Raw genomic sequence first — 17,313 nt, 5'->3', positions numbered from 1 at the left:
TGCCACTACAACGCTTAAACTCGATGCTACACGCTTATTGGTAAATAATTTCAGTTTTTTTTTAAATAACATTATTTTAAATTAAATAAAATAAGATGTACGAAGAAAAATTTTTGTTATATATAATTAATAATCATAAAAATTTGTTGTTAAAAAAATATTTTTTTATTTCTACAAAAAATATTTTATTTAAAAAATATATAAATTCATATTTGGATTCAGCATAAAAAAATACATGGAATTAAAAAAAAAAGATTAAAATCGGTCAATAATTAACGAAGTTATGACCATTTTTGTGAATTTGACGGCTGAATTCTGTTTGTGACGGGCGAAATTCCCGCGTATCGAGTTCCCCTCTCCGCCGACCAAGGGTTGAAAAAAATATTCAAGTACTTTCACTGTCTTGAAATAAATGAAAAATAAAAGCACAAAAGGTTAAGTTTAATTTTTTTTCATAAAATAGGGGAGAGTCTCCAGTTGTGAGACACCTCCAGTTGTGAGACAGTCAATTTTTTTTAACATGTAATATTAAAAAGCCGATTGGTTTATATAAAAACATTTCTTTTTATATGAGCCAACTTTTTCGTGTACGCCGAAGCGGATATATAAACTGTTTTTGTTAAATACCAACACTGTGTGTGATAATCGACTAAAAAGCGTTTTTTCAATAAATGCAAAGTACTTTTTTTCCAAGTTAATTAATTGGAAAAGGTAAATGTAATGCATTTTCTGTTAGTGTTTTCCTTATATTTTGTGATGCAATATTGCATTGTTCCAATCTACGGTTGAAAATAATTTAATTTTCCTTTTTCAAAATAGCGCCAATTTCTGGGTGTGAGACACAGCATATCACCAGTTGTGAGACGGTGTCAACACCCATCTGGGCAGCATGAAAAATACGAATTTGCAGGCATACTATTTAAATGTTGTTTTGATTTTTTTTCTAGTATTTTTGGGCATGTCAAGTGGAAAAAAGTCAATTGATTCAGAAGAAATCAATTTTAATGCTCTTGTTGAAGCTATTAAATTGTGTTTATTTGATAGTCATATTTTGGCGAATAAATATTATTATTTAGTATACAATAATATATATTATTAATATATTTAATTATTTATACTAAACATAACGTTTTAGGTCAAACTTATTAAATTTTAGCAATTTTTAATGAGTGTCTCACAACTGGAGACATTTTTTTTTTTTGAAAAAAGCGATGTGCTCGGAAAATGTATCGTAAAATTTTTTGAGTTCATCGAAACACTATACTTTCTTTTAATAAAAGTTGCGTATTTCTGTTACCTTCCGAACGGTGTATTTTATTTACAATTTCGTTTACCCGTTTACAATTTACGGGTCAAAAATGAAACCCGTCTCACAACTGGAGACTCTCCCCTACATGTTTTGAACTAAAAGTCGTGCCAGTTTCAATAAAAAATATTAATAATTAACTTCTCAGGAATTTTTTTTTAAAAAAAAGTTAACTCCCCCCCCCCCCTTCAAGTTAAGTCGGATTTTTTTTTTTTGAAAAGTTTTGTGGAAACAAATGGAATTATATGCCGTTTATAGCTAATTGATAAAGTGAAAATTGGCTGAGTAATTCCATTTGTTTATGACAAAAAAACACACTCTTTTTTTAACCCTTTTTATTATGCACTTAGATAAAAAAAATCAATTGGCCATTTAAATAGGATGAAAGTTTGACTTCTTAAGTGTACTTTCCAAAAAAAAAATCGAAATTCGATGTACCAAAAGTGGGGAAATTCCGTTGAAAAATTACATGTTTTTAGTTAACAAATGGAATTATGCATAAACTATTTCTCCGATCTAGTTAATTTTTTTTTTGGGATTTATTCAGCTACGCAAGGAGAACATTCCTGGTAAGTTATGAACAAATTCGATAATTATTAACAAAGTTATTAAACAATTAAAGAAGTGCTATTTTTAATGGTTTAAATTCATTTGCAACTAAACTAATTAACCTTTTTCAACATATGACCCATCATTTGAAAGGTATTTCCAAGCTCTATAACTTTTGATAACAACTTTTTCCCCTAAAACTTAACCGGAAGCAACGAGCATCGAAAAACCATGTTTTACAAACTTTGGCGATTGTTTACACTGTTTTTCGCACCCGGAAATCGAGAGCAAACTGTGGGGCTCTTATAAGGAGCCCCCAAACTACCAGAAACCGTTGAGACTTTGCTGTTTGCATTTTTGGGCAGTTTTTGCACTCACCGACTGGCCTATAAGTACTAAGCCAGTGATGAACAATAGCACTAGACTGGCATTTCCCATTGGGGTTTTAAATTATAGAAATAATGTTTTTTCCTCCCGCAAATTAAAAATTAAGATATGTGCCTGTAGTGACAGACATGAATGTTAAATTTCTTATTCTTACTACACGTTTTAATTGAAGATTAATTTGATATGATATAGAGTGAGTGTATAATGAAGAGTTACTCTTGTTTGTTTCAGAGTGCAACTGCAACTTGCACGCTAGAAAATGCAAATTCAACATGGAGCTGTACAAGTTGTCCGGTCGCGTGAGCGGAGGCGTTTGTCTACAGTGCAGGCACTTCACGGCTGGTCGTCATTGTCACTATTGCAGAGAGGGTTATTACAGAGACCCTACAAAAGCCATAACACACCGCAAAGCCTGCAAACGTAAGTGCTTTCTAATTTCTCAAATCAATTTAAAAAATTCATCCGGTTCACGATACGACAAATATAAATGAAACACTAAAAAAATAAAAACTCTGAATTAACAAATAACACTTATTTATTAATCAAAACTCCAAACAATGTAACAACAAAATATAAAATAAACTTTTTTGAAACAAGACTCGATAGTGAAGTTCGTCAAGAATCACGTCGCAACTCCTTGAACCTCTGCAAGTAAGTGAGTTGTTTCCTTATTTTTCCTATGGAAATTTGGGAAGAACCCTTCTTCCTCATCCCGACTGAACAGCGCAGCGCCTAAAATGGTCTTAGAAGAGGTTATTATGATCATATGACATTCGCTGACAATTAATCATACGCGAAATTATTCGAATTCAGATTTCATGAAAGTCACAGGTCTCAAGTCGTTGATCCAAGGACACATACAAGGGACTTGACAAGAAACAAGACAAAACTGTGATAAGAGAGAGACGGAAGAACGATAGGGTTACTTTTCTTGCTTCTTCTTTTTATTCTTTAAAATGAGGTAAAAACTATTGTATTTCTATCATATAAAATAACCACGAATCAAAATGTTTATAAAATTACATAATTATGAATCTACAACAATTAATAAAAAATACAGAATCACTTCCAACCTCTAGACTATTATTAGTTTATATCATATTTTTTATTATTGTACTGTTTATGATATGATATCAGGATTATTATGATGATTAAATTCATTCGTAATTTACGAAAAGCAGAACATATAGAGTATTATTATACATATATAATAATTTTTGTTCGGAATGGAAAATGAATTCTGTGTAAATGTTTCTTAGAAGACTCTTTACTATTATACATATACAGTAAGAAAAGCTATCCGTCAGTCATAGGAAAGTATGGGAATCGCATAAGTCTGTCTCACTCCCACTCATGGGATATGACTGACGTGGTAGGTTTTCGTACTGTATATAAATAAAACAGAAGTCATATTGATTTATATATTCTTTTTGTGGCAATTTTTTTTTAAATGAAACAAAATTTTTTTTATCGTTCTGTAAAATTTTGTTAAAAGATATGTCTTATTTAATTTGGAAAATGTTGGTCGCAAATTTATCGAGAATCTCTACTTTTATATATTAAATTTAAGAAAACCTTGATAAGAAAACCGAATTCAATTTTGAAACGATTCTTGATCGTACATTCTCACCTTCGAGGCATAGCCTCTACCGTGAAATCGTTTGCTTATCCCTTATCTCCTTTTTTCGCGAACACATGTATATAGTTACTTGAAATTCGTCGAGAGCTTTTCTCTCCCTCCCCACTAAATAATCGTCTTGAACTTTAATACATCCTCCTTAAAGTAGCAAATACTTAATATTTTTGCATGAAAAACAATTTCTATGTAAAATTTTTGATCCTAGATTTTAAAGATTGATATGGTGGATTCCACGTTCGTTCAACACACTAGTTTTCATGACTATATATATATATATATATATATATATATATATATATATGTATGGCTGTACTTTTGTAAATTTATTACTTTTATAGTGATAAACAACTCCACCAAATATTTTTTCAAAATTTTGAAAATTACCAAAAATATGGAATTTTCAAAATTTGTGTCTTTTTTTTAACCCGTCAGCACTATCGCTTTTTTTAGTGTCTCACTCGCACTCCAAGAGTTCCCTATACACTGAGAAAACTGGAGAGTCAAATTCAGAGGTTTAAAAAGTGTATGTTTCCTTTGCTTATGAAGAGAGTTAAATAGCCCTTCTAAAATAAATTTGGAATTGATAATGGAAATCTACTTGTATATTCTCTCCCATTATATCTGAGGGTTAAAAGTTGCGCAGAAAATGTGTACGATCTTGTGCGCGCGAAATTATTTTTCTGACATTTTATGTATTTAATTTAGGGGTTAGGTTGCCATATTTCGCTGGGTTAGTGGAAAAAAAGGACACCTCGAATTTTGGTTCAAAAGAGGACACCTCGCATTTGAGTTGAAGAAAAGGACACCTCGAAAATATTAATTTTATATCAATTTTCGTTTGGCGATACTATGTGTAATGTAATTGTTTTTTCAGTTTTTGTAATAGAAGATTTTAAGAACATATTATCTTCATAGTTTTTTGAGCACAAAATCTCATAAGTCAATTAAATTACACATATTATCGTCAAACAAAAATGCATTTAAAATTATTATTTTCGAGGTGTCCTTTTCTTTAACTAAAAAGCGAGGTGTCCTCTTTTTGAACCAAAATTCGAGGTGTCCTTTTTTCCACTAACCCATCGATTTATTCATTTCGCGCCGGATAAGGAAGGGATTTCTCAAGATGGTTAATTTGTCCCTCTGTTATAAACTCATTTTCCCTCCAAGAGAAATGGCAGGAATATCTGTCAATGGTGTATTTGAACATTTAGATTGTTATCCAATATAGCTAACTCTCAAATATGAACGATTTGTCCCTCCAGATGTTTAGTCCAATACTCCAGTTTTCTCAATGTGTAGGTTGAGTAGTGTTGCGTGAGACTTTTTCTCTATAGCGCGAGTGCTGACGGGTTAAAGTGCTACAACTTTGGTTCTAATTAACCGATTTTGGATTTTGAAAAAAGGATTTCTTTGGTTTTAATGATAAATCGTCCAAGCGTCCATCCTGCCGGAAGGACGTTCCGAAAAAAAGGCTTTTAAATAAAGGGAATTCAACTTTTGTTTTCTGGCACTCCTTGGGATTAAAGTAGACGAAAAGACGAAAAAATCCATATTTTTGACTTTTTAAAATAATAATATTAAACCATTTTTCAAAGCCTTCAATTTGCTATGTTTCTAAACAGTGAAAAAAACATTTTTTCGTAAATTTAATGTAAAATCCACAAAAATCAATATTTCTTGACCGGACAAGTCTCTTTCTCTTCAGAAACGTACAAAGAATGAAACCTAATTGTTCAATTAAAAAAAATTCATTTTTAATATTGTTCAGTATATCTGAGTAATACTCAGGCGCGAGTCCCTTAGAAATTGCTCTATAAAATTAATATGGAAGCAGATAAATATAAAACTAAATATATCGTTGGAAAGGTAATGAAACAAGCTTTCAAATGATGTAAATATCGAGTCTTTAAATTTATAAACCTGGGCTAGGCAGTCTCTTAAATAAAGCGAAAAGCGTCCTGCCGGCAGGACCGGGCTTCGTCATTCTGTGACTAAAGATTATGTGAATTTTTGGAACATGTAACTTCTTCAAACTACCCAGCCCTTAGTTTTGAACTTACAAGCTCGATATTTATATGCGCTGAAAGCTTGTTTCGTTACCTTTCCAATGATATATATCATTTTTTATTTATCTGGATCCATGTTAGTTTTCTTTAGTGATTTCGGAGGGACTCACCTGAGTCTTTTTCGTCCTGCCGGAAGGATGTTGGACGATCTATCATTAAGTATATTTTAAGTTAAAATTAATATAAAAAAAAATTCAATAAACTTTTTTTTTGAAATTTTGAAAAATTAAAAATCCGTTTTTGAAAAAACATCATCTTCGATTTTTTTCAAAATTTTACTAAACGTTAGGGCAAATGTTCTTTACATGTCCTGTAAGTTTCATCTTGGGATCTCAAAGGGATTCGGAGTAAAAAAATAAAACGTAACCACATATTACGAACATATGGGGCAAAATTACTCAACTGCCCAGGTCAAAAAATGAATTTTCTCTAAACTTTGCTAAAATGTTACTATTATTTGTTGGACTGTAAATATAATTTTTTTTTTTTTGATAAAATATTTTTTGAGTTATGGAGTTTCAAAATTTTGATTTTTTTGAAAATATATTTTTTTCGATTTAATATATTGATAAGTATAATTAATCAAATTTAAAGTATGAATAGTGATTTTGAAAGGGGTTTTCACGAGCTATTAGCTGGTGATGAAAAAAAAGTTGTTTTCTTTCAAATTTGACCTTGAAATTCAAGGTCAAATTCTTAATTTCAATATATCTCAAAATCGGTGTTTTTTTATTTTTTTCTAACCCATCCTAATCGAAAGCTTACCTCTTTTCCTATGAGCCATGTAAAAATCAGAGTGGGACTATGGAACTTTTTGAAAAAATTAATTATAAATGATAATTTTCTATGTAAAAAATATTAAATTATTATTTTCCTCAAAATTTTCCATGGTCCCACTCTGATTTTTACATAGCTAATAGGAAAAAAGGTCACCAGCTTATTCGTGAAAACCCCATTAAAAATCACTATTCGTACTTTAAATTTGATTATAATTTTACTTATCAATATATTAAATTGAAAAAAAGATATTTTCAAAAAATCAAAATTTTGAAACACCTCAACCCAAAAAATATTTTATGAAAATAAAAAAAAATTAATATTTACACTTCAACTAATAATAGTAACATTTTAGCAAAGTTTAGAAAAAATTCATTTTTCAGGTCGCGTCACAAATGTTAAATAAAAAAATGAGAAATTTTTTTACTTTAAACAAATATTGTTGTTTATGCCTATTATATTATTAATAATTAGGGGAGACTGGGGCGAAAGGTTAAATTGTCAAAACAGTTAAAATTCATTATCTTTCGAACGGTGTTTTGCCCCACTGTGTGTCGTCAGCTATCTAAATCTGAATATGACGGGTTCCACGTCAAGTGACCCAGGTCAAAAATTTACATGGAATATTTGAAAAATTTGTAGTTTCTTTAAAACAAAACGAAAATACGTTTTCTATTTTGGGTTTTGCTGCTGTTTTTCAACACTTTCTAATAGTGTGAACAAATGTAGAGAAAAAAAATTGTTTGACCTTGAAAAATTAAATTAAAAAATAAAATTTCATTTTTTTATCAAATGGGCAGTTTGTATTTTTTTAAAAAAAATTTTATCATAAAGGTGAGGTTTTTTCCTAAAAAAAATGTATAGGTCAAAACGTGGGACAAGAACTTTTAACTAGTCAAATTAAGCATTTACTTCTGCCGTGCACCGTCCCACAGTGGAATTTTTTTTTACAATTTACTATTAAAAAATGTCTATAGCTTACAATTTTTAACCGATTTGAGTGTTCTTTGTCTTAAGTTAAAGGGGAATAAATTCTTAAGACATCCTTCGAGGCAGATTTTGGAGATTTTAATTATTTATAATTTTTTTAAATCAAAGTTAACAAATTAATACACTTTTTTAAAAAAAGGAGGTTTATTTTCTTATTCCGTTGATGCACATTATCTAAATCAATTTAAATTCATCCAATATGACCACCAGATAATTAATAAAGCATAAAATAATTTATTTCAATTGTTATAAACAATATATATAGCCCAACAACGAGCAGGGGCGGTAGATTGCAGAAGTAAATGTTTATTTTGACCAGTTAAAAGTTCTTTTCCCACGTTTTGACCTATACATTTTTTTAGGAAAAAACCTCACCTTTATGATAAAAATTTTTTTTTAAAAATAAAAACTGTCCATTTGATGAAAAAATGAAATTTTATTTTTTAATTTAATTTTTCAAGGTCAAACATTTTTTTTTCTCTACATTTGTTAACACCATTAGAGAGTGTTGAAAAACAGCAGAAAAACCCAAAATAGAAAACGTATTTTCGTTTTGTTTTAAAGAAACTACAAATTTTTCAAATATTCCATGTTAGACCAAAAATTTAAACTTTGACCCCCTCCAGTTTTAATATTTGTTCAAATAAATTAATAATATTTGGTATTTTTAATTGTATCTAATAGGACTACTGTTTCTGCAAAATTTTAACCCGATCCCAAACATTTAAAATTTTGACCTGGGTCACTTAACGTGGAACCCGTCATATGTGAAAATTCACATATTTGTAAGTTATACCTGAATGTTTTATAAACGAAATTATTAAAGTTTTGAATAATTTAATTTTAAATTACACTGAGAAAACTGGATAGTCAAACTTAGAGGGTTAGGTTTCGAGTGTTAAGCCTGATTCTCTGAATAGTTAACTTTTCCTTCCGAGTGAGTCAAATTAATCATCGGAGTGTCTATTTATCCCTCCGAGATTGTTACGAAAAACTTAACCTCAAATATAGTCTGTTTGTCCCTCCAGATAGTTAGTTAAATACTCCAGTTTTCTCCGTGTAATAACAGAAATCAGTGAAAGGTCAGGGAAATAAAAAATGGAATTTTTGTAAAAACACTAAATGGAGTAATCAACTTCTTCTGTATATTTATTCGGTCCAAGCAACTTTTTCTCTGCTGAAAATCGATCCCTGAGGCCTGTAATAATTATTTTCTCATTTTGAGAAAATATCAAATGAAAAATATAAAATGACTTTACTGTAGGATTTTTCTCTCTCATTTTTTAGTTGACAATTAATTTTGTAAGCTTTCCAAAATATTTGCATGTAAGTGCGATCATAAGTGTGATTAACATAAATAGAAATGCCTAGTATAGAGAAAGAGGAAGAGAGAGAAGTAGGCGCTGCATGTAGGATTCCTCTAATCGGATTACGCCAATTACATAGGAAGTAGGGAAGGGTATATACAGTGATGAAAACGGCTGATTCGAAAGACTGTGAGTGGGGTCGAAGCACTGAGAATCGTAAACGCGAAACTCTACGAGCCAATTAGAACGCGCTAAGAAGCTTAAGGTTGATACCGTTGGAAAGACGAAACGGGGGGAAGAATAAGGGGAAAAGAAAAACAAACGTGGAAAAGGGGAATGAAAGACTGTGAGATGCGTGACAAAAGCAATTTAAAGAGAGGGCTTACATTCTTCAATCATCAAATTCAATAACATTTTTTTTCTTCCTTTGTGCTAATTACTTCTCGCTTCACTAGATACTGATATTTTTATTGTTAAACAGAATTATTTTTGCAAAAAATTTTCAATTTAAATTTAAATTCTTTTTCCTTCACGGAAAAACCTTTAAGCAGTCTGCTCACCCGAAACTTATGCGTCAGCGCCACCACTAAACTTGTTCATCTGCACTCCCAAACTGGGTGACCAACGTACCCAGTTGTAATTTTCTAAACTTTTTGGGAAGTTTGTCTATCGAAAACGGTAATGCTACGCACCCAGTGGCGGGCGATCAGACTTTCCATGCAGTGAGAAGCGAAATTTTGTGACAGTGGGAGGACAGACTTCTCAAAGGTGTTTCCGTGTTGGAGATGAAATTATTGCGCTTGTCATCTTTTGCCCACACTTGCCTTCGTTTTTCATTTAATCAATATGTGATCACTCTCTAAATCTGAATATATGTGAAATTTCACTTATTATAAGTTATAAGTCGTCTTCTCGATCACTAAGTGCATAAACTCTTATTCTGAGTGAAATTTCACTTAGTGTAAAGTGCGGATAGATGCCCCCCAATTCAAAACCTGGGTGGGTAAGACGCCCCCCGCGGTAAGTTATTATCATTTATTACAATAATTATTATAAAAAATGGAAGACGCCGATCTAATATGTTTCTCTTATTAATATCTGAAACAAGAAAATAATTGCAAATATTTTCTTACGTGTTAAATATCCTTGATTCTTGTAATGAGGGATTTTGTCCAGCGGTTTGAAAATTTTTTGACATTTTCAGCAATCTAAAATTTTTACATTATCTATATATATAAAATCAGACTTTTGTCTGTACATTGCTCAGAACTTTAAATTTCGCACATAATTATTCGTTTTAGGCATCAAGGATTCCAAATATACCAATAAAAAATTTCGTGTATGTATGTATGTATGTATGTATGTATGTATGTATGTATGTATGTATGTATGTGTGTCGATATGTCACAGAATCTTTGTTCGCGCATCACTTAAAAACGGCTGAACCATTTGAAACCAAATTTGGCAGAATGTTAGACCTTGGGCCAAAGAAGGTTTATAAATTTACAGATTTGAAAAATATTAATTAGAACGGGAGATATTCAATTTTTTCGAAAAATTCAAAAACCAAAAATTTTCAAATTTTACATTTTTTTAAAAAATGCTTTCAAACTTTCTATAATTGAGTATAACATGTTATTTAGTCACATTTAAGAATAGTTTTGCCAAAAATAATGTCCTATAACTAAGATGTAAGTATAAAAATGATTTCGAAAAATTCAAAAAATCGCATATTTCCAAATTTTATATTTTTTAATGGACTGCTTTTAAACTTCGACGGCAAGCAGACTTTACTGATCTAAGTATTGCAAGTCGTGTTCGTTGACAATACGGACTTTTCGTATTGATAACGAAACAAATATATGCATTTGTGTAATAGCTGTGAGCATAATAAAGAAAATTTGCATTAAATAAATAAAAAAGTAATTTTGTATTGTTTTCGAAGAGCAACATATGGGTGTAGATTCGTTCAGAAAAGAAGGGTTTAATTTTTTTTTTGCAGTGTTGTCATTATATTTTGTGATTTACCTTCGTGTTTAACCAAAATCCTGCATCACAAAATGTGTTGGTCTTTTTAAAAAATGATTGTCATTCCGGTTGTGGGCACCTTTATGTTAAGGAGGCTCTACCATCTGACAATGATGAGGACTACTGTCTCATCTATCTAAACTTTCTGCCAAGGAAAGTGACAGCCGCAAACTCCATTAAATGCGATGAATATAGTCGTTCAGTGCATTAGAAGTGCGTTATGGTATGCGTACTAGCTACTTCACATGAAGCATTATGCTTTTGTTAGCGATGAGCATAGTGTGAAAACGTGTCATCATTTTTGTTCTTTATCCCGGCAAATTCTCTTAAAATAAAGAAACTTTCATTTCTTCTTTATTTGTGTTGGTTTCCTTTAATATTTTTCCATTTTTAGCGGATTTTTCAAGGGTGCCCACAACCGGGTACAAAATTTTTTTTGTCAAAAAATTCCCATTTCACTAAATTTCTAATAAAACTTTTTTATTTAAAGGAATCAATTTAATTCCTTCACTGACAGTCACCTTAGACCTCTAGCTTTAAATTCGTACACATATATTTGTATAATATGCACATGGACAAATGTTATGAGGCAAAAACAAAAGGGTGCTCACAACCGGAACACTTCCCTTATAAAAATGTTTTCAAAAAATTTTAAAAATCACAAATTTTACATGTTTTGATGATTTGCTTTTAAACTCTGCACTGAGAAAACTGGAGTATTGGGCTAAACATCTGGAGGGACAAATCGTTGATATTTGAGAGTTAGCTATTGGATAACAATCTAAATGTTCAAATACACCATTGACAGATATTCGTGCCATTTCTCTTAGAGGGAAAATGAGTTTATAACCAGAGGGACAAATTAACCATCTTGAGAAATCCCTTCCTTATCCGGCGCGAAATGAATAAATATGGCAACCTAACCCCTAAATTAAATACATAAAATGTCAGAAAAATAATTTCGCGCGCATTAGATCGTACACATATTCTGCGCAACTTTTAACTCTCAGATATAATGAGAGAGAATATACAAGTAGATTTCCATTATCAATTCAAAATTTATTTTAGAAGGACTATATTTAACTCTCTTCATAAGCAAAGGAAACATACACTTTTTGAACCTCTGAATTTGACTCTCCAGTTTTCTCAGTGTGTATAATTGAGTGTTACATGTAATTTAGTCATATTTTAGCATAATTTTTCACAAAAAATGATATGACTAAGATGTAAGTATAAAAATATTTTCCATATCAAAAAATCGAAAAAATTATAATTGTCATTAATTACTATCAAGTTTAATTCAGTAGTATTTTTTGGGTTATTTTTATTTTATGAAAATTCTCTTTTTTAAGAAAATATGTTATATACCAGTACCAGTCTTTGACGGGATTTAGTTTACCATAATAGAATTGACAGAGTGTCTACCAATTGCGCGGGGAAACCGATAAATAGCCGGGAGTTTAATTTGACCAGGAAAAACCGGGAATTTTCTTATCAAATTAAAAAAGTTTTATTATATTAATTTGATTTTAAAAACTGCTTTTTACTTTAATTTTTATTGTCTAATTGTGACACAATTATTTATAATTAGACTCTTCTTTGACTCCAAAAGCTGGTGTAAATTTAGGATTAATTTTTAATACATTAATTGCAGTACAACAAACGCACAAAGTACTACAAGTTGCCAAATACTGTTCCTGAATATCAGATTTGATAGAAAAAAATCTGTCACTGATTGAAATAGTAATATTTTCCTCACGAAATAGTTAATGGTAACTAATTATTAGTTTTTCCCAATAAAATTTAATTCCCGGCTATTTCCCGGTTGGTAGAAACCCTATCAAATGTATTAGCCGAAACTAAAACCCGTCGAAAACGGGTCCGACAGCTAGTTATAACTAATAATCCCGGGGTGCCAGCGAGCTGGAACTTTATAGTAAAATTGTTATGGCCAATAGGTATAAAAAAACTAATAATCCATAAATATAGTTTTCTTCATACCTCGGTCGAAAGTACGTATTTCCCGCTGCGATTTCGCAGCAGAAAGTTAAACATTTGTGCTTTGGCTGATTTTCATACCCAACCTCTATTACAGCGGGAGTAAAAGAATTCTCTGTCGGTAAAACACCACTGTCGGTAAATAAGAAAATTTCGAGTTCAATGACAATTTAACGAGTAATTGTTATCGCAATATAAAATGAGAAAAAAAATTATCAAGAAAACTTTTTATACTTTATAAATTTATTATCCACAAGCTCTGAATATTGAAATGAACGAAATCTTTTGCTGATATAATTATTTTCAAAAATTATTTTAATAAACATTAAAAACAAAAATAAAATAATTAATAATTTTGTAATTTCTTTTTTAATACGTACCAAAATGTTATTATAAAATTGTAATAATTTGAAGAAATAATGAAAGTGTTTTCATTAGAATGTTTAGAATTTTAGAAACATAGAATTAATTTTGTACCACCAGAAAAATTCTTTTGAAAATATAATATTAATTTATCTTTCACATTTTTTTTCGTGCCTGCCCCCGACCAGAAGCACTCGCTTCGCTCGTGCATCAAATGTCGGGGCAGGCGAATATTGTTTGCAAGAGAGAGACAGAGAAAAAACCAGAGCTTCACGAGTGTCCGCTAGAGGCATTGAAGCGAGGAGCAAAAGTAAATAAAGATGGCCGGCTGTCAAATGAAACTCGATTGCAATTTTCTTAAAAAATAAATTACCCAGCGTACTTTCGACCGCATATAAAGAAAAATAGTATACATTACACGGGCAGAAATTCGAAAGCCCTAAACTACGCGATAATGCCCTCGGCTTCGCCTCGGGCATCATTTCGCGCAGTGCAGGAATTTCGAACTTTCTGCCCTTATAATGTAATATACTATTCTTTCATATTTGAGATTTGAGAAAGGGAGCATCTATCCGCACTTTACCCTATTATAAGTGTATATGCACTTATTGAACGAGACCGACGTATAACTTACAAATATGAGAATTTTCACATTTTCAGGTTTAGAGAGCATTGTCTGACTTAAAAATCTTTTTCTACCTGAAAGTGGTCAATATATTTTCCTCTAATACAATCTCAGTTAATATGCGACAAATTTTGTCTTGGTTTGAAATTACATTCTTAAAAATTTGTAAATATTAAAACTAAAAATGAAAATAAATTTCAAGCTAAAGAAACCTTTTTTTATTCAAAGATATTATTATATCCGTAGGTACCCTGGGATATCTTGATGTCATCCTAGGTACAGTACCGGCCGAAATTGTGAGTCCACCCATTTTCAAGGGAATGAAAAAAATATTTTAACACAAAATTTATAAAAACTAAAATTTTTTTCGTTATATATTTTGAAAGATGATAATATTTTAAAAAGAATAAGACCTTACAGAAGTTATTTGGTCAGCATTTTATTTAGATATTTTTAAAAAATCGTCATTTTCAATGTTTTACAAAAATTTGAATAACTTCTAAAATAATAAACGCTTTTTATTCATCTTAAGGTTATTTTAAAGGTCATTTTCTATAGAATATATCTAAATAAAATACTGGCCAAATGACTTCTGTAAAGTCTTATTCTTTTTAAAATTTTATCATCTTTCAAAACATATACAAAAAAAATTTAGTTTTCATAAATTTTATTTAAAAAAATTGTATTCATTCCCTTGAAAATGGGTGGACTCACAATTTTGACCGATACATCATTAATTCCTGATGTGACTAGGACTTACATAGGATATCTAAGAATATCCGTTGCTGTTAGAAAGTATACTCTATATATGAATACCCAATGGGAAATTTACAACTGGCGTAGTACTGCGCCAGAATTGGCAGCACTGGCATGGCACTGGGATGATAACGCCGTCTGGCGCTGCCGAAGTACTGTCTGTCAGTGCTGCCAGACAGCGCTGGTGCAGTACTGGACCAGTGCTGCCCAGGTAGAAATTGACGACCGGGATGGTACCGGCCCGGTACAAACGGCGGATTATAAGTGCCGGGGCGGTACCGGCATAAGACCGTAATTTTTACCGTCTCGGTACCGGCAAATTGCCGGATGATAACTGCGGCAGGTATCCGGCATACGTACCGGGCCGGTACCGAATAATCCACCGGGGCGGTACTGGCCCGGTTATTGTTGGAAGGCATTTGGTGCCGGTTTATTACCGGCTGCACAACCGGCTAGGTACTGGTCCAGTACCGGCATAAGTCTGTTCATTCCACCGGCGCAGTACCGGTAAATTGCCGGATGATAACTTCGGTAGGTATCCGGTAACCGTACCGGGCCGGCACTAATAAATATCTGACGCAGTACCGGGCCGGCACTAAAAAACAACCGGTGTGGTACCGGGCCGGTTAAAAAAATTATATTTCAGTCTGATTAATTGTTTAATTATTATTATTATCAATGTTATTATTACTTTTAAATTGGAAACAGTAAATATATTAAATGCTGAAACAAAGAAACATAAACAATTATAGAAAAATCTGAAGACTCGAGGAATTGAACTCAGGACCCTGAGGCTGCAAAGTCGACACCACATCCGCTAACCTAAACCTGCATATGGAAAGCAAATGCAAAGTGAGCTTATAAAGTCCAACCGACATTCCGCCCGGCAGCAGAACCGGGCCGGCACTAATATTCAAACGGTGCGGTACCGGGCCAGTATTTGTTTTTCTAATTTATTTTAATTCAATTTAAATTATTAAAAATAAATAAATAAAAATAGTAATTATAAATAATAATAACCGCCCTATTCACCGGTTAAATACCGGGCCGGCACCAATAAGCAACCTACTCGGTATTAATATAATTGCCGGCACAACTAACTAATTAATTTATTATTAATAATTAAATTAATAAATTAATTAATAAATTAATTTTCAAAATTTTTTTCTTTTCTTTAATTCTTTTTCTGATAGTTTAACATTGGCAAACAACCGGGAGGACACTGGGTTAGTACTAATATTTTTGTCGGCAAAACTTCTGTGCCAGTAGAAAGCATTAAGTTAATTTTTGTGCTGGGCCGGCACAAATATTATCACCGGAAAATCTCCTTCGTCCGTATAAAAACAAAACCAAATAGTAGTACCGGGCCGGTGCTGGGCCGGTAAAAATATTATCACCGGCAAATCTCTGTCGGCAGTATAAAACAGAGCGAAATGACAGTACCGGGCCGGTGATACGCCGGTGCTGGGCCGGTAAAAATATTATCACCGGCAAATCTCCTTCGGCGGTATAAAAACAGAAGTAAATTATAGTACCGGGCCGGTGCTACGCCGGTGCTGGGCCGGTAAAAATATTATCACCGGCAAATCTCCGTCGGCGGTATAAAACAGAGCGAAATGACAGTACCGGGCCGGTGCTACGCCGGTGCTGGGCCGGTAAAAATATTATCACCGGCAAATCTCCTTCGGCGGTATAAAAACAGAATTAAATTATAGTACTGGGCCGGTGCTGGGCCAGATATTTTTAATCAACCGGCCCGGTACACACTACCAGTACGGGTAGAAATCCACATTTACCACCGGGCCGGTACTGGGCCGGTATTTATTTCATATCCGGCCCGGTACCTTTTTGCCGGTACCGGCATAAGTCCGACTTTACAACCGGTTCGGTACCATGCCGGTCGTTAGTGCTGGCACACCTCCAACTTTTCTGCCTGGGTGGCTGAGAATATTGCCGCAATAAATGACGTATTGTTATTAATTAGTCGTATATTCATAATTATAAATAATTTAACAACAAAATGGTAAATAATATTAATAAATAGTTATTATTCATAAAATATTTCTCTTCTTAAAGAAATTGTATTAAAGATGGAGACTAACAATGGATATAGTAAATGAAGTAGAAAAAAATTGTTTATAACATTTAAAAATTAACAGACTAACGCTCTAACCACTATGCTAACGACACATGTGTACAGTAAAGTATAAATATCTCAGTATCATTCAGACATACAATTATTGAGTCAAAGATGAGAAAAAAATAGGGATACGTTAGAAATAATAAATTGAAATAAAATAAATTAAACTAAATTTTTAATAATTGAATTAAATTACTTTATTTATTGCATTTAACATTTTACGTAATTCTTAAATTACGTGGTAATTTTTTAATAATTTTTTATTCATAGTAAGAAGTATACCCGTGCAGAAAATGCCCCACTTTGCCCTATTTAAAACAGGGTCCTGGTCGGGGCCTGCACAGTTTTCCCTATTAATTTTTTTTTTTTAATAAAGTTTTTA

At 31.9% G+C, this 17,313-nt stretch overlaps 1 protein-coding gene across 2 annotated transcripts in view; it reads left to right on the top strand.

Annotated features, from left to right (window-relative positions):
* Window positions 1–17,313, top strand: part of LOC122505678 (netrin-1-like) — a 746,647-nt gene that overhangs the window by 473,631 nt on the left and 255,703 nt on the right. For both annotated transcript variants that reach the window (XM_043617458.1, XM_043617459.1), the window contains exon 2: window positions 2,474–2,662. In XM_043617458.1, the coding sequence (XP_043473393.1) occupies window positions 2,474–2,662 (189 nt within the window). The remainder of the gene's footprint in view (window positions 1–2,473; window positions 2,663–17,313) is intronic.

Source organism: Leptopilina heterotoma, unplaced genomic scaffold (genome assembly GCF_015476425.1).
Source record: "Leptopilina heterotoma isolate Lh14 unplaced genomic scaffold, ASM1547642v1 Lhet_362, whole genome shotgun sequence".
Lineage (NCBI taxonomy): Eukaryota > Metazoa > Arthropoda > Insecta > Hymenoptera > Figitidae > Leptopilina > Leptopilina heterotoma.
The sequence above is the reverse complement of the archived record's forward strand: the minus strand, read 5'-3'. Positions and strand labels throughout refer to the sequence as shown.